The sequence below is a fragment of the Branchiostoma belcheri genome, unplaced genomic scaffold, assembly GCF_001625305.1.
Source record: "Branchiostoma belcheri isolate BF01 breed outbred unplaced genomic scaffold, Haploidv18h27 scaffold78, whole genome shotgun sequence".
NCBI lineage: Eukaryota > Metazoa > Chordata > Leptocardii > Amphioxiformes > Branchiostomatidae > Branchiostoma > Branchiostoma belcheri.
Window position 1 is genome coordinate 639,280 of NW_017804442.1, and position 23,547 is coordinate 662,826.

General features: G+C 45.1%; 3 protein-coding genes and 1 pseudogene across 3 annotated transcripts in view; 1 reads left to right on the forward strand and 3 right to left on the reverse strand.

The window, feature by feature from the left end:
* Positions 1-3,709: 3,709 nt before the first annotated feature.
* LOC109485701 (serine/threonine-protein kinase PLK1-like) lies at positions 3,710-14,814 on the reverse strand. The gene is made up of 15 exons (XM_019789367.1): positions 14,403-14,814; positions 13,771-13,935; positions 10,891-10,998; positions 10,465-10,581; positions 9,728-10,104; positions 9,233-9,328; positions 8,547-8,745; positions 7,646-7,917; positions 7,279-7,340; positions 6,778-6,933; positions 6,302-6,388; positions 5,704-5,872; positions 5,078-5,213; positions 4,471-4,596; positions 3,710-3,983 (listed from the first exon to the last, which is right to left on the reverse strand). The coding sequence occupies exons 1-15, from the start codon at positions 14,523-14,525 to the stop codon at positions 3,774-3,776; spliced, it is 2,403 nt and encodes an 800-aa protein (XP_019644926.1). The 5' UTR covers positions 14,526-14,814; the 3' UTR covers positions 3,710-3,773.
* A 1,039-nt stretch (positions 14,815-15,853) lies between these two features.
* LOC109485785 (E-selectin-like) lies at positions 15,854-16,950 on the forward strand. Its single transcript, XM_019789471.1, has 3 exons — positions 15,854-16,067; positions 16,340-16,526; positions 16,686-16,950. The coding sequence occupies exons 1-3, from the start codon at positions 16,010-16,012 to the stop codon at positions 16,702-16,704; spliced, it is 264 nt and encodes an 87-aa protein (XP_019645030.1). The 5' UTR covers positions 15,854-16,009; the 3' UTR covers positions 16,705-16,950.
* Positions 16,951-17,253: 303 nt separating this feature from the next.
* On the reverse strand, positions 17,254-19,609 carry LOC109485702 (annotated as a pseudogene).
* Positions 19,610-21,119: 1,510 nt separating this feature from the next.
* LOC109485703 overlaps positions 21,120-23,547 on the reverse strand; it is a 10,570-nt gene continuing 8,142 nt past the window's right edge. Inside the window, 3 exon segments of the mRNA XM_019789369.1 lie at positions 21,120-21,385; positions 21,866-22,636; positions 23,064-23,207. Coding sequence (XP_019644928.1) covers positions 21,120-21,385; positions 21,866-22,636; positions 23,064-23,207 — 1,181 coding nt within the window.

Below are 23,547 nucleotides of genomic sequence, written 5' to 3' on the forward strand. Positions count from 1 at the left end.
AGATGCTATCAAACGCCTTGCAGAAATCAATGAATCTGATAGCTAGAGGGGTTTGCAGTTCAGCACATTTTATCCACCGCAGGGTGAAGATCTGCTCAGCACAGGATCTCTTTGAGCGAAACCTAGCTTGTTGCTCGCAGCTCCCAGAGGACCTTGCCTACTGCATCTCATGAGGTTCAGGAGGCATTTGGCATACATCTTCACTGGTATAAAAAAGAATTGTCACTCCCCTTAAGTTATCACATTCATTCAGGTTTCCCTTCTTTTCCCACACTTTAAGCCTATGTCACAATTCAAGAAAGAGCCCGCTCGGCGTGTTTTCGGCCTGTGTTTTGGCACTACCGAATTCGGAACGGGACCTGGAAGGCAATAGGCGGGGTTCCCGACAGCTGCCGGCCTATTTTATGGCCCCGCGACGTCGGCAAATTGATTTGACTCAAACTTAAATCACTTCGGGCCCGGCCGCCAAGGTACGCCGAAAGCGACCCCGTAACCTCACCTCACCAAACTGTAACCTAGCCGCCGGGTCACGCACAGGCACCTGTCCAAGATTTGAAGTCACGTGTGTTGTTCTGTGCTTTAATTGTTCAGAAGAAGGTAGTTACAGACAATATAGAGGGTACTGTGCTGTTCTCGACATAGCTACATCATCAATCAGTCATAGTGACCATACACGGGTCTGCGCATCAACCAGCGGGGCCAAACCCACCATACCAGCAACAGGCGTACCAGCCTGGGACCTGCCAGGATCGCCCCTTGACCCCGCCAGGGACCCTGTAGCTGCCCGGCCGGAATGCAAGAGCTAGTCGGCACCCTATCGCATCCCGCACGGGTCTGACGGAAGACTGACTGGGCACCGGACGGGTCCCTAACAGAAACCGGTCGTCAAGGGGACCAAAATTTTGTGAATTTTAAATAGAAGCCGCCTCAGCGCCCCGACAGGGAGCCGTAAAGGAAAATTCAATTGTGACCCTGACAGCCGGCGTACGCTCGGCTTCATGACGCCGGCCGGCGTCTACACCGAGAACATGCCGAGCGGGCGCCGTTTCACATGTGACTCCAGCTGAACTACTGATCCGTTCTTCCAGTCCTCCAGCACTCCTCTTGTGATCGCCGTTGAATGCCTGCTTTTATTCCAGGGAAGGCGTACTAGGGAAGACGGTTATGGTTCTATATTAAAGCGTCTGCGATGTACGGCGATCAGAAAAGCATCCATCTCACAACACAGTCACCCTCGGCTTTCAGCATCTCTGAAGTGATGCCATTCATGTAAAGTCCCTGGCGGGTAGTTCCCGGGCTGTTTTTGTACACTTTCAGGCGTGGGACACCCCGCGGCTACCGGGCTATTTTTTTGGCCTGTCCGGGATCATGAAGAATTCAACTCCGACTTCAGGACGTCAAGTTAGCGCTTTATTCTGCCTGTACAGAGACGCTGGTAAGGCACAGGTGTGGGCTTATGAAGGGTCTTATATTTTTTTGAACAGATTGTATCATTTATTAACATTCCTATCAGTGTTCAGAGGTACAGGCGCCCATGCTATATACTGGTTAGTTTTTGCATACTAGTAATATGCATTAAATGTTGGTGTGATCAATACTGGGATGGTTTATTCTGATTATCTAGCCTTCAAAACATGTGTATAGTATGTGTATTGTATCAAAAGTATTGTTGATACCATGAGATTTATTGAGATATTGACGAAAAACAGATTTTCAGTAATGGCGGCCTAAATTTGCAAATCAAGCACAAAAATATCTATTTGATCTCCACTGAAATGGCCTATCCTCAATCGTTATCCCAAAAAAACATGGGGAAAGACACAAAAGATATTATAATATCATAATGTAGTTACTGAGATATTGACGGAAAACAGATTTTCAGTAATGGCCCCTTGATTTGCCTATTGTGCGGCCCAAATTTGCATATTCAGCACAAAAAAACTGGTTTGATCTTTACTGAAATGGCTTAATTCCATTCGTTATCCCTCAAAACATGGGGATAGACACCAAAATTATTCTGATACCATGAGTAGTTACTGAGATATTGACGAAAACAGATTTCAGTAATGGCCGCCCTAATTTGCATACTTGCGCGGCCCAAATTTGCATATTTAGCAAAAAATAGTGGTTCTATCTTTACCGAAATGGCTTAATTTAATTCGTTATCCCTCAAAAGATGGGGATAGACACCAAAATTATTCTGATACCATGAGTAGTTACTGAGATATTGACGAAAACTGGATTTTCAGTAATGGCCACCTTAATTTGCATATTGTGCGAATTGCCCAAGGATGACAGAGTGGCATCATTCAGATTCTGAAAGAGCACACCTCAGAGATATAGAAACAACAAAAAAACTTTGTATGGACCGCATTGCAAGGTTCTCCAAAAATCGGGGGTTTGGCAACCGGACTAAAGACGAGTTGGAGCATTGTAAATACCTAAGAAGAACAAGTGGCAAGTTCTGATACTCAAATTCTTTAGAGATCTCGACTTTGATAAATAAATAACATCATCGTTGCAACATTGCACTTGGGGACCACAACATAACTCAGTCCTGCCATCTGGCGGCACGAATCCAAATTGCAGCATCAATTGATTGTCAATATTTCGTTATTGCAACACATTCCGTTTTTACATGCCGCTTCCCTTTATGACATTTATTCTGTTCAACATACTTCATCGGTCATAGCATTTTTTCTAAAGGCACTTTTATGGCCATGACTGCATGTGGCTTCGACAAACACGTTCAAAACTCCCGTAGAAAACTAGCATCTCGGAGCATCCAAATTTCTCAATTTCAATTCATGTCAAAGTGGCTTGCAGCGCATTTGCATATTTACGATTTCATTAATCACATAACATATTGCATCCATTGTATTATCTGCCACATTTTCCGTTGCAACAATGCATCGTCAGGAAACGACGAGGGGATTTTTTTTCGCATATTGCTTAATTCGTAAGTTCTCTCATTCTTTTTATACATATATGTGTCAGTGTGACAATTACGATCTGAGCAACAATATCATCATTCTCTCATTACAAGAGCCTGTTGCGATGCAACACACCGTCTCCATGGTTACAAAAGCCTGTTGCTAGGCATCATCATAAGGCCCTGTTGCTAGGCAACACAGTTTCCATGGCTACAAGAATCTGTTGCTAGGCATCATCATAAGAACCTGTTGCTAGGCAACACACCGTCTCCATGGTTACAAAAACCTGTTGCTAGGCATCATCATAACACCTAGTTGCTAGCTAGGCGACAGTCCGTCTCCATGGTTACAGGAGTCTCTCCATGGTGACGACCCTGAAACTTTTTTCTCTTATTGCAAAATTCGTAGGAACAAGACCGGTCGTCACCGTTGGGTCCTGTTGCTATGCGACCGTCCGTTCCCATGGTTACAGGAGTCTCTCCATGGTAACGACCCTGAAACTTTTTTGTCTCTTATTGCAAAATTCGTAGGTTCTGAACAAGACTGGTCGTCACCGTAAGACCCTGTTGCTATGCGACAGTCTGTTGCCATGGTTACAGGAGTCTCTCCATGGTGACGACCTTGAAACTTTTTTCTCTTATTGCAAAATTCGTAGGAACAAGACCGGTCGTCACCGTTGGGTCCTGTTGCTATGCGACCGTCCGTTCCCATGGTTACAGGAGTCTCTCCATGGTAACGACCCTGAAACTTTTTTGTCTCTTATTGCAAAATTCGTAGGTTCTGAACAAAACTGGTCGTCACCGTAAGACCCTGTTGCTAGGCGACCGTCCGTTCCCATGGTTACAGGAGTCTCTCCATGGTGACGACCTTGCGGAGCATGGCGCGTGTGTAGGTCATCCTCTCCCGCATCTCCGCCGGGCAGCCCGAGTGCGCAAGCGTGACCAGGCGGTACGTACTGCTCATGCGCTGCTGGTTGATGTACGTCATGACGTAGTCCTCGGGGTCACCGCAGGTCAGGATCACCTTCACGTGGTCGTCTACAAAGTTGATCTGGAATGAAATATATATATTTCATTAGTCAAGTGAGCTAAGCACTAGTAAATGCCAACTTGGTTGAGTGCAAAATGTTTAAAGGTATTTATGTGAACTTAAGACGATCACCCAGGAAAAGAGTGTCTTCTAATATGAAAAAAAGCATGGCGACAAGAGTACATAGAGTCCAAGAAAAAAGCAGCTAAAAGTCTACCCATTTAACAATAGACTATCCCATTGTAATGATCCAAAAAGACCATGCCAGTACCATTTTACATTGACTGTTTTGTAGTTGTGCTGTCGAAATCAATGGCAAGCTGGTCGATTCTATCTAGTTATCATATTTCTCACTAGTTATCATAAAAAGATACCAAATATCCACACACCCTTTTCAGTAACCGTGGCTGCTAGAGAAGCATACATACAAACCCACAGAAAAAAAAAACACGCAAAAAATACCCGGAAGTATACATAACATAACAAGACAGAAAAATAATTTTCCCACCTGTAAGGTGTTACAGCTGAGGATCATGACGATAGCGCGGTCGGTACGGAACCACCTGGTGACGTAAGGCACACGCTCCACGCCGAAATCTCGCGAGACTACGCTGCTGTGGGGCATGTCCCCACCCTGGGCGAAATATTGGAAGAACGGCTTGAATATACAGGGCAAGAAATATCATTCCCCTGGCAAAATAGGTTGGGGATATTGGCTATATTCTGTCACTGAAGTTGGCCATGACATGTAGGTGAACACAAATGCGCAAAATACGCGCTATATTCTTCCTATTTGGCCAATTTCTCATTTTCTTTTTAGGCTGCAGAAGATCTAGAGTCTCGTTGTCGGTGTACCGTTGCTTGCGGGGCAAAGACCACTTGGCGCAGGCCCAGAAGGCTGTCAATGTGAGTTTTCAATAGTTACACACACAAGTAGGTGGTTTTTACCATTTTCTGACATGTTTACCATATATTCCAATGGAAGCTTCCAATAGTGGGCCATGTCCTGTGCTGTCCGTACTTCCCCGTGGCTCCCAACATGCAATGGATCCGAGAAAATATCTATATATAGACAGGTGTCAATGGTATAAAAAAAAATTAAAAAATGGTGTCACCTTGATGAGTCTGTCCTCCATGTATCGCGAGAAGTAGTCGAGCAGCGTGAGCGCGTTCTTCAGGTGCGCAGGCGCAGTGGCGGCCGTGAAGATGGCGGTACGCCCGCCAGACTGTGCGGGGTAGTACTGCATCGTCCTGGAGTGACGTGAGACGGAACATTTAGTGTATATCGATATCATTTCAGCATCTCTAATACTAGTATATAGATTTGCTCATCAGGAGTGAGAACTTTGATGCTACTGTACAAGACCTTTACCCAGAAGTCTAACTAAATCTATAGTGCCTCAGCCAATGGATTAAGGATCAGGGACGGTTCTGGATAGTCTCCGCGTATCCAAAAACGTAGATTTTCCAAGGCACGATTCTGGATATGCTAGACATATGACTATCCAAACCGTGATTGAAATCTGAAATCTGCTAGGTTTTAGTTCTATGCTTCAATGGGTTAGGGTTAGGATCAGGCACGGTTTTGAATATTCTTCCCGTACCCAAGAACGCACATGTAGATTTGCCCCAGGCACGGTGCTGGATGCGGATAGGAGTGGACTTCCCATATCAAACCATTCCTGAGCATGGTTCTGGATGCAACAGGTGCTATCGGACCAATACTTGTGCGGATGGATACCTTTTGTCTGGGCAGAGCGTGATGAGGCTGGCGTCGTTAAGCAGCAGCCCGACGCTGTTGTCGGACAGCTGGTAGCCGAACCCGTACCGGTTGGAGTAGTCCACCCACTTCGGCACCCATGTCACCTTACCTCGGGGACCCGACCACTGAGGAGGCTTCGGGTTCTCCGCTTGAAGAAGGAGAGGAAGAGGAGGGGGTCAGAGGGAATGTACAGAAATGTTGGACCGTTTCTTACATATAAGACCATATAAGACTTACCAATCCTTGGACTAGATCTCTGGCAATCTTCAAGGTAACTGACTTGATTATACAACATGTACATGACCTCATTGCCGCACGATTTCTAAGCAATGGGTTAAAAGTGGTCGGAAGTCGATATCGTCCCCCGGCCTCGTCCGGTCAGGATTGAGTATATATTTCACCATGCAGATCCACAACGGAACGAATTAGAAAGTTACAAATGGATTCTAAATATCAACCTTTTGGTGGATAGCCTTTGCTCCAAGGAAAAAAGAAAAGAAAAATAGATCGCAATCTAGATTCAGAGGGTTCAAAATGACGTTGACGAACAATTAATGTACATTGAGAGATACATTACCAGTCGGCATGTTGTCCACACATGTGGTGAGCGCCTGCAGCATCTTCCTGGTGGCCCAGCGGTCACACCGGGACCCTACAGCAGCACCTGCGGGAAACCGGAGGTATTGTTATGATCTTGAACTTGACGATCGACCTTCTTGCTACTTATTGATAGGCTCCTGATACTTTTTCTTCACATACCTTGCTGTGTCTAAAACAGCTAAGCAAGTGATTTTCACGTTTTTTTAAGCTGAGATCACAAAGCATTTGTATACCGTTGTTTTTGGTTGGTTGGTTGGTTGGTTGGTTGGTTGGTTGGTTGGTTGGTTGGTTGGTGTGTGCATGTATATCTGCGTTTATGTATGTGTGTGTGCGTGTGTAACTATTTGTATGTATTTGTTCACGTCTGTGTGTTTTCTGTAGGTCACGGTGTGATGAATGCAGTACATATGTGCACATAAAGACAGAATGATGTGACATAAGACATGACTTTACCTGCAGTGACAGTTGTAGGGGACTCGGGCGGACGCGGGGAGTTCGGACAGGCAAACGTGGCGACCGCTGATTGGATGGCGCGCTTGACGTCACTCCCTGTCTTGCCGCTGCCCCCTGCGTCACACCCCGATGTAGCCGGAGACCGTTCTCCGTCATCTGTAAGGGGACAAACTTTGTTACATCTTCGCCACATGCTGTAGCCTTTCTGTTTTGTAGCCATATTGTAACTAGGAACACTGCACGCAATACTTTTCACATAAAAAGGGCTAGGCTGCATGAAAATTTGATAGAGTTATTTCAAAACTTTACGGTATTTGGGTTAATCAAGTATGCCATTCAGAACAAATTTTTTACATGTACAAAATGCTCCGTCTAAAACAATTGGAAGTGCTTGTATGTACTTTGTGAAACAGTTACATATGCCGTACTTTACTTTTACTTGACCTAAGGTACAATGGACTTTTTAGCAAGCTAACTTATGCGTGTGTGAGGTGGTTTTACCTGTAATGCGAGACTCAGAGTTGTCGTTGGTGTTCGTAGGTTCATCTGTTGAAGCTGCCTTCCTGAAAAATACAAAATTGGACACGTTTATTTCATGAAGGTGCAATACATTGCCAGAGGACTCTAGCTGCCTAGCAGGCTTGGGTACCACAACAATAGTTAATTTTTTTTTTATTGAAGATACAATACAAAGACAAGGACAAAGTGAGACTGCACTCAAGTTAAACACAATAGTAACATTTGAATCGCAATAACGTCCAGAATAATGTATATATAAAACCAAGGGAGGCTGCAAAAATATAAATACAGAGCTAGCATTGGTCTCATTCTATCTCCCATTGTTGAACAAGGAAGAACATACACGTACCCTTTACTCGGTGTGACAGCCATGTTAGAAAACGTCGCTGCCACTCTGTTCACCCGAGCTCCGTCTTTCTCTTTCTTCTCCACACTTGGAGGGTCAGACTTTGCTTTTACCGCAGGGGTAGAGGTTGTCTTCCCACTGGAGACGGGAATTTTGGACTTCTTGTTCAACGTGTTACATCTTTGTAGAGTTGCCAGTTTGGGCGTTACGGGTTTGGTTGGGAATCTGGGCTCTACGGTACAGGCGGTGGGAGGTAGGCGAGTTGGCACGAACTCCTGTATCAGGGAAGGCGAGATGGAAAAGTAAACTTAACGAGAAACTCAAAAATTTCTTCTTTTTTTTCCAAAGATATCAAATTAAGGACGATTACGTCCCAGAGAACCAACAGGATCCAATCTTGTTCAAAACCATAAAACGGGATATGTATGTGATCAAATGAAACATTCAAACGTAACGTTACATATCGGACCATGCATGTGCCGACCATGTTTTCGGCCTTCCTCAGGGTGACTGACCTACCACATTAGACACGTGACTTCAAGTGGGGCAAAGGTTACTGGAAGCGTGTACTGACCCCCCTTTTGGCGGTTAAAAAGCTGTTTATTCATTTCATTGTTTATTTGTGTTTTGTTGTTTCTTTGAGTCTTACCTTTGTTAGGATCTTAAGAAGATGTGCGTGTAACGATTGAATGTCTTTTATTTATCTCGATGTTTGTTTTTTAGTCTTACCTTCGATAAGAACCCATGATCAAGCAACCGGATATGATTTTTACCTTTAAACCTGATTTTCTGACAACTCTCCAGTGTAGTGGATGCTACCTGAAACGGCTGATCGTTTCTAAAAGCATATCCAGTTGCTAGAGTAGCTGTTTTTTTGGACTATTTAATTTTCTTTTGGTCTTACCTTCGTTAAGAAGCCGTGTTCGATGACCCCGTCCAAGGTGAGTCTCTGCAGGGGGTCCTTACAGAGCAGGGCGCGCAGTAGGGCCTTGGATGACGTCACCAGGCGTACGGGCATGACGTACTGCACCTCCAGGATGCGCGCGTACGTGTCCTTCAGAGTAGCCGTCTCAAACGGGGGTTTACCCGTCAGCATGGTGTAACTGACGATAAGATCGATAAATAAGAGATGTGTTAAACCTAAAGTAAAAATGGCTCGAGCTTTTGTGAATCTATTGGCACAACAAAAATTGGCAAAACCTTAATCTCAAAGCAGATGCTAGGGTGGCAAAAGACAGTATCGAATTGGCCAGGCAGGATCCATTAATTAGAGAGGTTCCATACACTAATCTCCAAGAAGATCTTTTGGTGGGGGTAAGGGAGTATCAATTTGGCCAGTATCCATTGGATACAGACGGGTCAATTTGATACTGTCTTACCCCCTCCAAAAGATCTGCTTGGAGATTACCATACGCCACCCTTGCACCCTAGCATCTTCCCTTGCGCTCCCACTCTTTCACAGTGCACTATTCACCAAAGGTAATTCTCGAGTGCACGTGAAGAACGAGATTGAACAAGAAGCTGTCCGCAAAATTTTGTGCACGAAACGTTTAGGATATGCTGAGTTCAAAACAAAGTAAGCCGGCTTACATGGCACAGCCGAGCGCCCACATGTCCGCCGCGAACCCGTGACCTTTCTTCTGGAGGACCTCAGGAGCGATGTAGTTCGGAGTTCCGCAGATGGTTCTGAGAGGAATATTGACAACATGACTATTAACACTTCATTCAAAGCTCTGGAAAACGTCAAAGTCGCCAGAACATTTTACAATCTTAAAACTGCAACGATAGCTGCAAACTTCATGAAATATACGCCAAAAAGCAGTAACTGCCTTTTGGCGTATCGTATTGCCTGGATGTCTAACCTTCATCGACGTTTCATGAAATATACTTATGCCAAAATATCAGATCATTGAATTATTAGTTTTAGAACTAGAGGTGGCAGTGAAAGATACCCTTCATCAACGGGATATGACTGGTTCACTGCGGCACCGAAGCTAGAGGTGTTACTGTTAAAAATGTGGCCAAACGTAATTGTAAGTGTGGTCTTAATCTTGTAAAACAAGTGGTTGTGAACAAAGAACCCACCTTCTAAGCTCCACGCCCTCCTCCACGTTGGTCGCCAGTCCGAAGTCTCCGATCTTCACGTCCATGTTCTCCGTGAGGAAGAAGTTGCCGAGTTTGAGGTCCCTGTGCACGATGCCCAGTCGGTGCAGGTACCGCACGCCCTCGGTCACCTGCCGGAGGTAGTACCGCACCTCAGGCTCCGTCAGGGTCTTCCGGTGCCGGATGATGTTCGCCAGGCACTGCGAAATGTGAGAAATAAACCACCGAGTGAGCGTAGCGACTCTGTGCACGATGCCCAAGCGGTGCAGGTACCGCACGCCCTCGGTTACCTGCCGGAGGTAGTACCGCACCTCGGGCTCCGTCAGGGTCTTACGGTGCCGGATGATGTTCGCCAGACACTACGAATTGTACAAGAAATCCATTATCGTGAAAAGAGGTTATGATGCTTTGATTCTTTGTTTGAGACTTCGTTAATCAATTCAAGGAGCTAGGAGAGAGAACCACGACGCACACGTTTGACTAAAGAGCGACCTCTGGCGGCTAAGAGCAGCTCCAGTCATTGCCATCGATCCTGAGGACCATAACAGAGGACTACCGAATCTTTTGGCAGCCTTCGTCGACAACGATGGAAAGAAGCTTTATAAGGCCTACTACTAAGGAAAAATGTTCTAGGGTTGGTCGGGAAACAGGAAACACAACATCTTTTTCCTGGGCGTAAGCAGAAGATTTCAATAAGCAATTAAGATTTTAGGAAATACCTTTCTGTTGCAGTTCTCCAGGATGATGTAAATGTTCTGCTCGTCCTCGAAGCTGTGGTGGAACGCGACAACATGGCGGTGCAGCAACGTGCGGTGCAGCGCCACCTCGCGGTCGATCTGGAACGACAGGAACGAGGTTAGTGAGTCATATCAAAACCAAATGAGACTTTATTGATATCAAAGAAAATTCAATCACGTCAGGTGTTTTTGCCAGATACGCGTTGTAATTAACTTTTATTGAGTTATAATTTTTTTTATGCTAGCACTACATGTGGGCCTTTTGAATGTTGGCTATCCAATCTCCATACATTACAATCGGAGTGAAACCTGTATTCATGTATGTGCATCATACGGCTAGATATGTATACTAACTTTCTAAAACAGATAACTGATTGGACGTATGTATATATGGCTTTTTTTCCTCACCTTCTCCCTCTGTGCGGGTTTGGCGACCCGAGTCTTTGGGATGACCTTCCCGGCAAACAGGACATTTGTCGACGTGTCCCTCAGCTCAAAACACTTCGCGAAACCGCCCTGGAACAGGAGAGAAACAGATTTAAGGGCATACAAACCTTTTCTCAACTGATCGACGGGGGGCGATACCAACCTCCGACGAACTTTGACCCGTCCCTGACGTCACACGTACACAAAACGACGTGTGTCAGAAAGCTGAGGAACATTGAGTGATTCAGTGAAAAATGTCGATACTTCTTTGAGTTTGAGAACATTTGAAAGTTGCTCAGAGGATTTAAGGGGGGTAGGTGTATGTGAGGATGGGGGCTTCCGCAACACTAAATTCAGGAAGGCAGTGGCTATGTATTACGTTTCCGTCAGGCTGGCTTCTATTTAGGGCCCCATCACCTTCCTCATACGATCGCAAACGAAGGGAATTTTTGCCGTCGTACAAAAGTCAGCTGTTTTGTTACGGAAATGCCTGTCCTAGATTATTGTCGGCAGATTGTTTTATACACTGCCTGCTTGAAAATTCGACATTATCAAAATCGTCCTACGACTTTCGGCGAATGCGAGTGCAACGTAACTCTTTATTCAGTTGTTTTACGTTGTACACGAAATCCGACTACGAATCTACGGAAAGGAGCTTTAATTCAGGCCCCTTTTATAAGGATGAAAAGATCAGTTCCTGCAGGTTTGTACGGAAGTTGTGTGTCGAGACGGTTCAGCGATGCGGTCTGTTCCCCATTTCTGGGTAGTCTCCACCAGACTCTTTTGCAGCGGCTGAATAAATTGTAGAAATCGGCCCAAAATGAACGTGGTTGGCCAGGCGATTCTTTTTAGGCCAGCTACATTCTTTTTAGGCCGATTTCTACTATTTATGCAGCCTGCAAAAGAGTCTGGTGGAGACTAGTTCAGTGCTGCCGAAGTCTGTTCCCCATTTCTCATGACAACAGAACACAGTCAGTGTTGTGTAGCCGCGGGGGCCGTCTGGGTAGAACAGGTCCCGTATCTCGGCTAGGATGTGTGAGGTTACCGGGGTTCTGTCTGGGAAGAACAGGTCCCGTATCTCGGCTAGGATGTGTTAGGTTACCGGGGTTCTGTCTGGGTAGAACAGGTCCCGTATCTCGGCTAGGATGTGTAAGGTTACCGGGGTTTTCCTGTTATGTGTAACCGGGCAAGTGGATACATGCACTCTTTACCGTATGTCTTCAACATCACAACCGCTAGATATTGTATGTCCGTTCTCGAATACGTACGGCAAACACAAAACCACGCAAAGAGCCGAGTGCCATTCATGTTAAGACGGAAAACAACAAAGCCAAGGATAGGCCTAACTCAAAGGCCTTAAGGAGGCAACTTTTTCACCTGGAACTGAAGAAAAGGCTGTGTTTTCACTTTTGAAGACACTCGCCTGGTTTATGAAATGATAACTGGAAATGTGACTTCCATATTGAGAACACACATATTGAAGCACTAAAAAATACGGGACTGACAACATCAGATTCTGAATGTCCGGAGTCCATACAAGTGGAGCATGAAAACTTCCCAAATTTTCAATCAGGAACTTTGTTGACATCTCCACCTGACACCGGCTCTATTTTTAGCTGTTTTGATCTTATTTACACCTGTGGCATGTTGACCTGGATTCCTTACTCCTGTCGTATACGTGAAAGTGCATTTTTTGCGCCTCCGTCGTGTACGAAAACAGGAAGTCACAGGAATATTGCGTTACAGAGCAGGTATCACGGACAGACACACGGTTTGTACACACATGTAGTGACATGGTAATTTACTAGTCTCTACCAAGGAGGTTACTTAGTATTGTATTTAACCTCCTTGTCTCTACCAGACTAACTACGCTGGTTATAGATAGGATAATATTTGCCAGGGGAGAAGTTGGCCGCCTTGTTGGTTTGACTGGCCGCGCAGTTCGGAGGGAAAGAAACTACCTCCCCGTGGCTGAACTCCCTTGGCCAATTTTACTCTCTTTTTTTGCCGATTTCTACGATCCGTATACCTGTAGGAAGGCCTAGTGGAGGCTAGGTAATTTACTATAACGGAACGAAGTTCAACAGCGTGGAACATCTCAGTGCCATGCTTTAGCTATTAACAAATTATACACTGTAAAGAAAAGATTACTGTTCATGTTATAAAACAACCTTCCAAGCTGAAGCCAAGTGCAATGAAACTAAACTCCCATAACATTGCACTTTAGGACGCCCTTGTTGTATTTTACATGGCTGATGAACAAGAAAACTGCGCATATTAGGCAGAGAAAAGCCCAGAAAATAGAAATGCTGAGGAGGCTAACTTTGAGATTAAGCATGACAAATGTTAGTTCTAGATTAGATGATCTACGGGAAATCAAGCTTTGCCGCTGTTGATAAAAGACCTACGGGAAACCTCGCCACTCATGACACCGCGACTATCAGGAAACAGCTGACGGAAAACACACTAGGATAAGGGAACTCTTCATACTCGGATGAACAACACTAGTAGATAGTTGGCCATTTCGTTATATATTCAGCTACAGGGTAACGTTGTGTAGGAAGTACAACCACCGCCTTGTACATGTAAAGTTGGTGTTCGAAGCTGAGAGGTTATAAACTGTTTATTATAATTAATAAAATCCAGGTAACACTTCCAATTTGGAAAGCACGATTTTGAGAGCGCAATATATAAATTCGATTATTGACCCATTAGTATTTGAAGTTGTTACTAGTGCTACAATCATGTAAAAGAGTAAGCCTAAATAGAACGGTATCTTTCCTCTGTATCTAACTTGCTGTCTCCAACGTTATATCCTGGCGTCTTTTATATCAATGGCAAGACTAACTAAAAGTTCCGTACCTTGCCCAGAATCCTGAGTCTGTTGTAGGTCCGTCCTGACTCGGTGTCGGCGATGGTAGCCGGGACCTCCGGCTGGACCTTCTTACCGCTCCCCGGGTTGTTGTTGTTGTTCCCGCCGCCGCTGCCGTCCTTGTTCTTCCCCGGCTCCGTCCCGTCTACGTGTACCTTAAAGTTGTTTTTTGTTATTATTATTTGCAATTCAGCATGGACAGTACAGGACATGATGGTGAGGTACTCTAGCTATAGCTAATTTTAACCTCACCACCAGACATACAAGTATACAGAGACAAAATACATGACAAGAACAACAGAGAACAGCAAATGGGTGGAAATGGAACAATAAATGGTAAGGAGGAACATGTTTTGTAGGCTATGTAGGAGTTAATCTAATACAAACCGTTTGGTATCAATAACGTAAGTTTGAGTGAATATCAAAATGTTACAGTTTGTATCTGGGTGTAAATCGGGTTATCCTCTAAGTAAAATGTTACATTGTTCAGACATGTTGTGTACATCAAAGATAGACCCTACCAAGTTCTGTAGATTGCTGAGTAGGGTGACTCTTTGCTGATTATATACTGGGCAGTGTAACAGAAAATGTATGACGGTCTCACAACGAGACCCGCACATACCTTAAAGTTCTGGACGTGAGCGGCGACGATTTGCGGGGCTCGGGAGAGAAGCATGGCGGCACTTCCAGGCAGCGTCTTCGGTTGTTGGGAGACGTTACTACTGGGCGTCTGAAGCCATGGCATCCGGGGGACGGTCTGTGGTGTAACGCCGGCTGGAAGTCTGGTTTTAAATCTCCCGCCGTGTCCAACAAAGAACTGTCGGTTCTCTCTAACTATTCACCGAGTTCCTCTCGTCTTTAAGTACAAACTGAAGGTCTTATAAACAAGATTTCGCTGCAAACGACGCAGAAATAAGGGGTAAGAAATGAGGAAACCAACAGAAGAAAGCAAAAAGCAGAAGGAAGCTGTTTTTCACTGGTCGGAAATTCCTGGACTCGCGACTCACCGGCTGGTCGGGACCCACGTGACGACAATCAGGACCGTCTTCCGGTAGTTTGCTTAAAGGGAGGAAAGTACATGACAAGAAACATCTTTTATTCGCCTTAAACCACAAGACAGACCCTAAAAAGTAATATTTTGGAATAATATAGTGTTGCCTTAACGTTGTTTCAAAGCTTAGATGATTAAAGTGTAACGGAAAACGTATATTTTGGCCAATTTGTGGAATTTTTGGCAACCATTCCTCCTAGTTTTTGACAGATTGAATTAAAAGCCTTGTTGGCAGGTCTCCATGTCGTGATGTCATCGGTTTTGGGGCAAGGTCGCGTGGGAGTGATGACGACACACTTCCTTAAATCTCCAAGCAGATACAGGGTGTTTGTTAGTCTAGGTCGTCTTTTAATGTTTTAAACATGTTGCGTTTTCTTTGGATGGTAGATTTGCCTTAAAGTCGTCCAAACAAGCGACAAGTCGTCTGTACGTCTGTAGCAAGCTGGAAAGCAGCCAAAATCCGCATATTTGCTTGTAGACGGACGTCTTTTTATTGTGATGTAACAAAAAGTCGCCTGACACAGAAACAGGGATGTTTTTCTTTCAAACAAGTGGGGCGCAGCATGCCGTGACGTACATGGCATATCGGGTTTCAGGTGTGGGGTACTCAAACGAACGCCTACGTAGGGACACTACTGCCCTATTGTTACAGCATAGCTGATAGCTGAGTAAAAACACAGTTTGAATGTGCCACTTCAGAGGGGTGTGTAGGCATGAGATTCTGACGGTGGGGTCGCTGTGACCTAATAAGGAGGATCAGGATGGGGTCGGCTGCTTTTGTGCACGTGTGTGCCGGGTGTGTGTAGTGTGTGTATGTATGTATGTGTATGTGTGTGTGCGTACCTGTGTGTGTGTGCGCGCGCTGTGTGTGCGTGTGTTTTTTTTTTTTTACTAATAATCGAAATGTTTCATATTATACGCTGTGAATGTTTTTGCCCCTCAAAAAAGCGTATATGATACTTTCGGCCATGGCATCCATCGTTTTAAATGGCAATGATTGTTTACAAGACGGAAACGTGCTTCGCTGGTCTCTGCCGGTCAGCTGTGTGATTCCCACGACCCGGGGAGGTACAGCTACGTAGGATAAATTTGAATTGCCTCGCTCATAACAAGCCCATAGATCATCTAGACTTCACATAATACACAAAGTTTCGTACTGAACTCAACTGACGGCAAAGATGTGGTCGTTTCCGCTGTTGATCATGGCTGTGGTCGCCTGGCCGGCTTCGTCACAAGGTGAAAACAAACTACTAGTATTTTGCCTTCTTCCTTTCAGTTTCCCTGCATTGCCGAATTCGTTTTACGTTTTTTTTTCTTTTTTTTTGTTTCAGGGAAAGTGTTTGTAAGTTCCACAAGAAACAACCTGTTGGTACTAACTGTTTACAATGCTGATAAGGCTTTTGGGACAGTCTAAGTTAAAAGCTCTATCCTCCTTTCGTCAATGAAGGCTAGGCATCCTGGTATTTAACTATTGCACAGTTGCATTTTTAATCGTTCTTTCTGCCAAGATGTGGACCAGGGCACCTGCGGGACTCCGCTCGCACACTTTGCCTGGCCGAACTGCCACCCTCCCTACTACTACGGGACGGTGTGCACATTCCGGTGCTGGTCGGGATATGTCCCATCCACCTTCATGACTTCGAGCACCTGTCTGTCCAACGGAATGTGGTCTGGAGGGGTCTACATCTGTCAACCGTATGTAGACAATTGTTATTACCTTCGTGTGTGTGTGTGTGCGTGTGTGAGTGTGTGCGTGTGTGTGCGTGCGTGTGTGTGTGTGTGTGAACAGGCTGAAGTCAGAGAACAGCATTATTATCAATTCCTTCAACTGAAAGTTGCATATCTTTCTCCCAGAATTATAACAGGAAAGTGAGCATGCCTGGCCAGCCCTGGCCGCCAGGGGATCCGAGAAACGGTGAATGCATTACGTCATAGAGGAGCAGCGACCCCTGGCGGAGGAGTTAGGATTCACAACCATGGCCCATAGGCCAAATAAAGTTTTGTGTCATCAACTACTTCGCAGAAGAGTGTATATTGGTTGGAAATATTACCAATAATCTAATATTTAGATATTAAATACCGACACCGCTAACAAAGATACAATCAATGACATAAACACTGGAACCGTATCGTCATTGTGAATATAATGTAAGTAAAAACGATAATGCTAGTAATAACATAAGATCGATTAGTGATGAACAACAGAGGTACCTAAAGTAACAATCCAAAATAACATATAAGAGTGATTATTTTCAAGATTCGAGTTTGGTTCTAAAGGAGAGCAAAGGCGAACCTCTGATTATGTCGTATACTCTGCTACCGTAGATTTCTACTGTAATCATTTCTACCGTACATTCTACTACCGTAGACTTTTCTACTGTAGACCTTTCTATTGAAGACTCTGCTATCCTAAACTCTTCTGCTATAGACTTGTGGTAGTTGATTGAGACTCTTCTACCGTAGACTCTGGTTGTTCTGTAGAATCTTCTATGGGATTTTTTATTCCTGACCTTGGAGGGTCAAGGTCACTGGACAGTGTTCTCTCCTTGTCACCCCGGGCATGCGCAGTTCTGGTGAGGTAAACCTCCACTGACGTCATGAGAAGTACGCTGAAGATGACGGCACTTCCGGCCACGTAGAACGACACGTTGTAGTTTCCGGTCACGTCATACAGATAACCTGACGATGAAAAAGGTATGAAATTTTCACTTAAGAAAAGGATGTAATTTTATTTTATTAGCAAATATAACATCTATTCATTAATTTATTAATTTGTATCAACCTAAAATACACACAGATCGTCTTCGAGCGGAGAAGTGAAATTATATACGCAACTAGAAAGATACTAGTAACATTTGCCAAGCTCATGCAAAGTGTACCCTTAACATGGGGACAGTGTAGCCCAATAAACTACTGCTTTGTTTCTTTGTACTTAATTAAACAAATGGTGACCAGTCCATCAAACTCCTACCACCTGCTACATTAGGTAACCCAGCACCACGGGGTGTCTGCTACAGTATCAGTTACCATGGTGACAGACGTAAGAATAGGGAGAAGAAGCAGAGACTGCATATATATTACCTGCGATTGGCGGTCCGAACAGCGTAGGTAACCCCCCGAGGCCGTACAGAATGCCCAGCGCGCTGGCCAGCCGGTTTACTCCGCAGAACTCTGCCGGAAAGACCGCCACTTGCGTCGAGTAACAGCCGGCGAACACGCCGAAACACAGGCAGCAAACCACCATGGCTGGGTACGTCTCCGCGAAGGGCAGGCACACTACGCTCAAACCGAACCCCAGAATACACACGATGAAACCCCGAAGTCGAACGAACAACCCAAGATCTGACAGCCAACCGTACGCCACTCTACACACGCAATCGCCGATACCGATTACAGATATCAGGAAGGCTGCTCTCTGTGGGTCTATCCCGAGATTTCTGGCGTGGGCAACGAGATGCACGTATGGAATAAAGTTGCCGAAAAACAAGAAAATATTCGCAAACGTGAAAACGACGAAAAACGGTATTTTGAAGAGAGAAAAGTCAAATAAGCGAGTCGAGCACAAGCTTGTGTTTCGAGGTTCGCTTGTGCTACGGTTTTCGACATCCTCCTTAAGGTAGATCGGCCTTAGCAATGCACCAATCACCAGGCCTTGCAGGGCCACCCCTGCAGTTATAAGTAGGGCTCCCCGCCAGCCATATTCGTCAATGATGTACTGGAAAAATGGCGGGAAAGCGAAAGTACCTAGTCCCGTCCCGGTCACCCCGATACCGTTCGCTAGGGCCCGTCTTTTCTTGAAGTACCTGCCTACCATGGTCAGGCAAGGTGTGTACATCAAGGAGAAACCCACACCTGTGAAAAGGAAAAATTCATTCGTCAAAGAAAAGAAGGGCCCAAGAGGTAGAAACAAAATCAACTTTCTCATGAGTAAAGAATAGTTCAAACAAATGTACCTGTGACAAAGCCTGTAGTGACATACATGGCGGGTAAACTGGTGACGAAGAAACTTGAGAGGAGACCCGAGCCGGCCACCAGACTTCCCGCCATCACCACAGCTCTGCACCCAAACACGTTCGTCAGGGCGCCGGTAAACACCGCTGTGGGAGTAGAGAATGTTGGTTATATCATGACATACATGTATTATCATATCATATAGCCAGAAGACGTCGACCAACGAAAGGCTCCATTTCCCCCATAACCTAGCTATTATAGGTCATGAATATCCGATATACTGGCACGCTTTTCAAATGGAACAGCCGTTCTGTTCCAGTGACCACGGGTAACCCCAAATGGAACACATGTTCTGTTCCAAAGACACAAATGGAACATGCGTTCTGTTCCAGTGACCGTGGGTAACCCCAAATGGAACACATGTTCTGTTCCAAAGAGACAAATGGAACATGCGTTCTGTTCCAATGACCACAGCTGACCCAAGAAGTACAGAATGAAGCGGTCTATTTTACCATTCTATTCTATTTGGAATTCTATTCGAATTCTATTCTATGAACCACGGTTAATATCGTTTCTTCCTCTCATCTATATTTACCAGTGCCATTTAGATAGGAAACTCTCCTTACAGCCGAACAGGCACGTCGTATAGAGCTGACCCAAGCTGTGTCCCTCGCGTCTTCTCCGAACGCCTCAAGGAAGTACGGGAAGAAGACGCCGAACGAATAGATGACGCCCACGACGCAGAGGTGGCACATGAAGCTGCTGAGGACGACGAACCAGCCCCAACCGCCATCTGGTGGCTCCTCACGGTACTGTACACCCTTCATCGCAGTTCAGTCACCTGCCTTCTTGGTGATTAAATCTGCTTTGCATAAAAGAAAATGGCAATGACATTTGAGTACGACATGGGTTACACAAGTCAGATGATTTTCTCGCACAAACGCAAACGTGGTGCTAAGTTGCATCTAGTTTACGGCACAGCGAACTACCAAAGACACAGTATTCAAAGCAATACCTTCTGAGGAGATGTTTTTCTGCTAATGTCAAAAGTCGGCAGGTCGTCGCTCCACCCTCGAGGTATGTATCCGCATGACCTCTTACACCTCCTGATGACCCCTACGGACTAAAGAAAACGCACCTATATGTACAGTCAAAAGTTGAAAGGAACCAACAAGTTATGAACATAAATGACATTTTCTCTTTGTAATAAAACTGTCCCTGTTATAGAAAGGTGCTAATTTCAATATTAGACTGCAAACGTTGCTGTTCTGTGGCTGGTAACAGAACGTTTGCTTTTCGCGGTTGGATGCCATCAGTTGTTCGACCAGTGGGCAGAAGCCATATATAGTTACCTTCGTCGAGGTCAAATGTTGGGTCAGGGACGTTGGTTAGGTACATTACATATATGACCGTACAAAAGCCCGTGTACTTTTTGTTGAGTCAATTAAGTATCTATATTATAGGGGTTGCCGATTTTTATCAACGGTTATAATTTGGAGTGTGGTACATGTAACGTTACATGTATCTTCATGCTTCGAATTCATGATATTTGGCAGGTACTAAGGCATTTGGGGCAACAAAGGTCAAGGACATTATGGGTAATCTAGCAGCTTTGTTATGGTTTTGACTTCTGAGTGGGACATAGATGTTTGTGCAATGGGTACCTGGTGTAGGTCGATGAAGGTTAGACATCCAGGTAATAAGATGCGCCAAGAAGCAGTTACTCAAGCAACTGGATATGATTTTATGGAAACGGTCAGACGTTTCAGGTAGCATCCATTAGCTTTCGTCAGTGACTGTGGATGCTAGCTGAAACGTCTGACCGTTTCCAAAATCATATCCAGTTGCTTGAGTACTAGTAACTGCTTTTTGGGTAGCTGGTGTAGTTTTCGGTGGGCTTGGGGGCTGTAGGCCCTGGAAAGAGTCTGTCACCCAGGCTATTGTGACAATTGGTTCTACGTTTCTGGGATGGCTACAGGCGTACAAAACTCAACAAAGGCGAGATACATTTTGTATTTAACGTTTTATTGCCATATTGATAAGAAAGGTCAATAAAGCATTTCATATTTGAGGTAAATCAATAATAAATATAATAAAAACGTAATATAAATTGTACTCATAATTAGTTTTCTTAACTTTTTGTGCGTTGTTGTCATACATTTTGTTCCCAGAAACTACCCGGCTGATTTTCTCGTCACTTTTCCCGGACTATGACAATTAAGGCAACAGCAATGGGAAATATGACACATCGAGAAAAAATTGCCTTTTCCAGAACCTGCTCTACAGGACAGTCTGAAACAGATCAAAGATGGAGGGAGAGCATAGTCATAGGAAAAGTTACACTGTTGTCTCTTGTACAAGAAACGGTGCCTTGCAGTTCTTCATGTCCTCATTTAACCTCTTCGACTCTTCTATGCCCTTGTCTGTTCCGGATGCTGCAAGGTCAAGGTCACCATTAACTGTTCTCTCGTGATACTCCCGGGCATGCGCAGTTCTGGTGAGGTAAATTTCCACTGTCGTCATGAGAAGCACGCTGAAGAAGAGGGCACTTCCGGCCACGTGGAACGACACGTTGTAGTTTCCGGTCACGTCATACAGATAACCTGACGATGCGGGAAAAATGTAAAATGATAAGTTCAACACAAACGATATCAGAATTGACAGTGAGCTTTTGAAAGATTTGAAACTGCAGTACAGGCAAAATGATTTCCAGTGTTGGCCTGGTTACTAGTAATTTCCAAGCAGATCCCTCTAGGTGGCAAAAAAACAGTATCAAATTGGCCAGGCAGTATCCATTAGCCAGAGGAGGTCGGCAGCCACCGACGGGGTAGCGACAAAAAACGACCATATATAAAAAGGTAACAATCATTCCCCTACAACCTCTGCTTGGAGGGTAGGTTACTAGACCTATTTTAGCTCCCAAGTCTGTATTTGAGGAGAGAACGAAAAAGACACGGGAGCTAAAACAGGCCGGATATTGGGGCTATATTAGCGGTCCGAGACATTGCACATTGGAAAGTAAATAAATACATGTAACTGCTTTTATCAATATGTGTGGTGGGTTCTTTACTCATCAGTATTACCTGCGATTGGCGGGCCGAACAGCGCCGGGAACCCTGCGAGGCCGTACAGAATGCCGAGCGCGCTGGCCAGCCGGCTCACTCCGCAGAACTCTGCCGCGAACACAGCCGTCTGGGTGGCGAGGCAGCCGACGCAAACTCCAAAACACAGGCAGCAAACCACCATGGCAGGGTACGACTCCGCGAAGGGCAAGCACACCAGGCTCAAACTGCATCCAAGCTGACACACGATGTAGCCCCGCAGGCGAACGAACAACCCACGATCGGACAGCCAGCCGTACGCTAATCTAGAAATTCCATCGGCAATGCCGATGACTGAGATTAAGAAAGCTGCTCTCTGTGCATCTATCCCGACATGTCTCGCGTGGGCCACAAGATGCACGTAGGGGATGGAGTTAGCGAACTGCATGAACATATTCGAAAACACAAAAACCACAAAAATCGGTATTTTAAAGAGAGAAAAGTTGAATATGCGCGTACAGCATCCACTTTTGTCTCGAGTCGATTTGGTGACACGATTTTTGAGATCGTCCTTGAGGTAGATAGGTTTTAGCAATGCACCAATCACCAGGCCTTGCAGGGCCACCCCTGCGGTTATAAGTAGGGCTCCCCGCCAGCCGTACTCGTCAGTGATGTACTGGAAAAATGGAGGTAGAATGAAAGTTCCGAGTCCAGTTCCTGTCACGCCAAGGCCGTTCGCGAGAGCCCGTCTTTTCTTGAAGTACCTGCCTACCATGGTCAGGCAAGGTGTGTACATCAAGGAGAAACCCACACCTGCGAGAAGAAAGGAAACAAGTTCATTTATAAGTATGTAAGAATTAGGAGAGTAGAAACAGAAAGATACTTCTGGTCCCGGGCTGAGAATCGAACCCACGACAAACCCGAACACCAGCTTCAGACCCTGACACTCTAACGATTCGGCTAAAAGGTCTGGACCCGTCTGACGGATCAGTTGGTAGCGCTTATCTTATACCCCCCCCCCCCACACTGTTACAAGGAAGCAAAATATGCTAGCCTGGTCACCAAAGCTATTTAGCTGCAGAGTCTCTCTGCAAATTTTTGGATCATTTTGCAGGCAGGATTATAGAGAATCGGCAGCTAAAATAGGTTTGGTAACTACTCTGTAAAAATGCTGGATTGTGGTCGGTACAATTATTGGTTGACTCGACTGTATCTCATACCGAAGTTAGGTGTGATTTACCTGTAACAAATCCTGCAGTGACAAACATGGCGGGTAAACTTGTGACGAAGAAACTGGAGAGGAGACCCGAGCCGGCCACCAGACTTCCCGCCATCACCACAGCTCTGCAGCCGAACACGTTCGTCAGGGCGCCGGTAAACACCGCTGGGGAGGGGGAAAAGGAGAATGGTACCGGCAAATGTATATATAAATATAGGATTACTAGATTTACCACGTTGTGGACGGATTGAGAAAATAAGTGACTTATGATCTTTCCTATTCAAGATGCTAACCTTAATCTCCAAGCAGATCATACATGGCAAGGCAGTATCCATTGGTCAGAGGAGTGTCCATTTCAGTTCTATCTATTCTAAGTAATAGGGTTACTATCCTTCTTTCTTTGTCTGTTGTACATGTACCATTATCATCATTATTATTTTTAAATAAGGCCACACCGACTTAATTTTATGGATGACATCCACGTGCGCATTGATTTTCGCCTGAT

What these genes read in the sequence shown, in the direction of transcription:
- LOC109485701 (XM_019789367.1), bottom strand. Translation starts at nt 14,525, where the DNA reads ATGCCATGGCTTCAGACGCCCAGTAGTAACGTCTCCCAACAACCGAAG. An exon ending in AACACGGCTTCTTAACGAAG is followed by an intron (nt 7,918 to 8,546) that starts GTAAGACCAAAA and finishes TCCCTGATACAG; the next exon opens with GAGTTCGTGCCAACTCGCCT. An exon ending in ACGCTCTGCCCAGACAAAAG is followed by an intron (nt 5,214 to 5,703) that starts GTATCCATCCGC and finishes ACGTCACTCCAG; the next exon opens with GACGATGCAGTACTACCCCG.
- LOC109485785 (XM_019789471.1), top strand. Translation starts at nt 16,010, where the DNA reads ATGTGGTCGTTTCCGCTGTTGATCATGGCTGTGGTCGCCTGGCCGGCT. An exon ending in CTGGCCGGCTTCGTCACAAG is followed by an intron (nt 16,068 to 16,339) that starts GTGAAAACAAAC and finishes CTTTCTGCCAAG; the next exon opens with ATGTGGACCAGGGCACCTGC.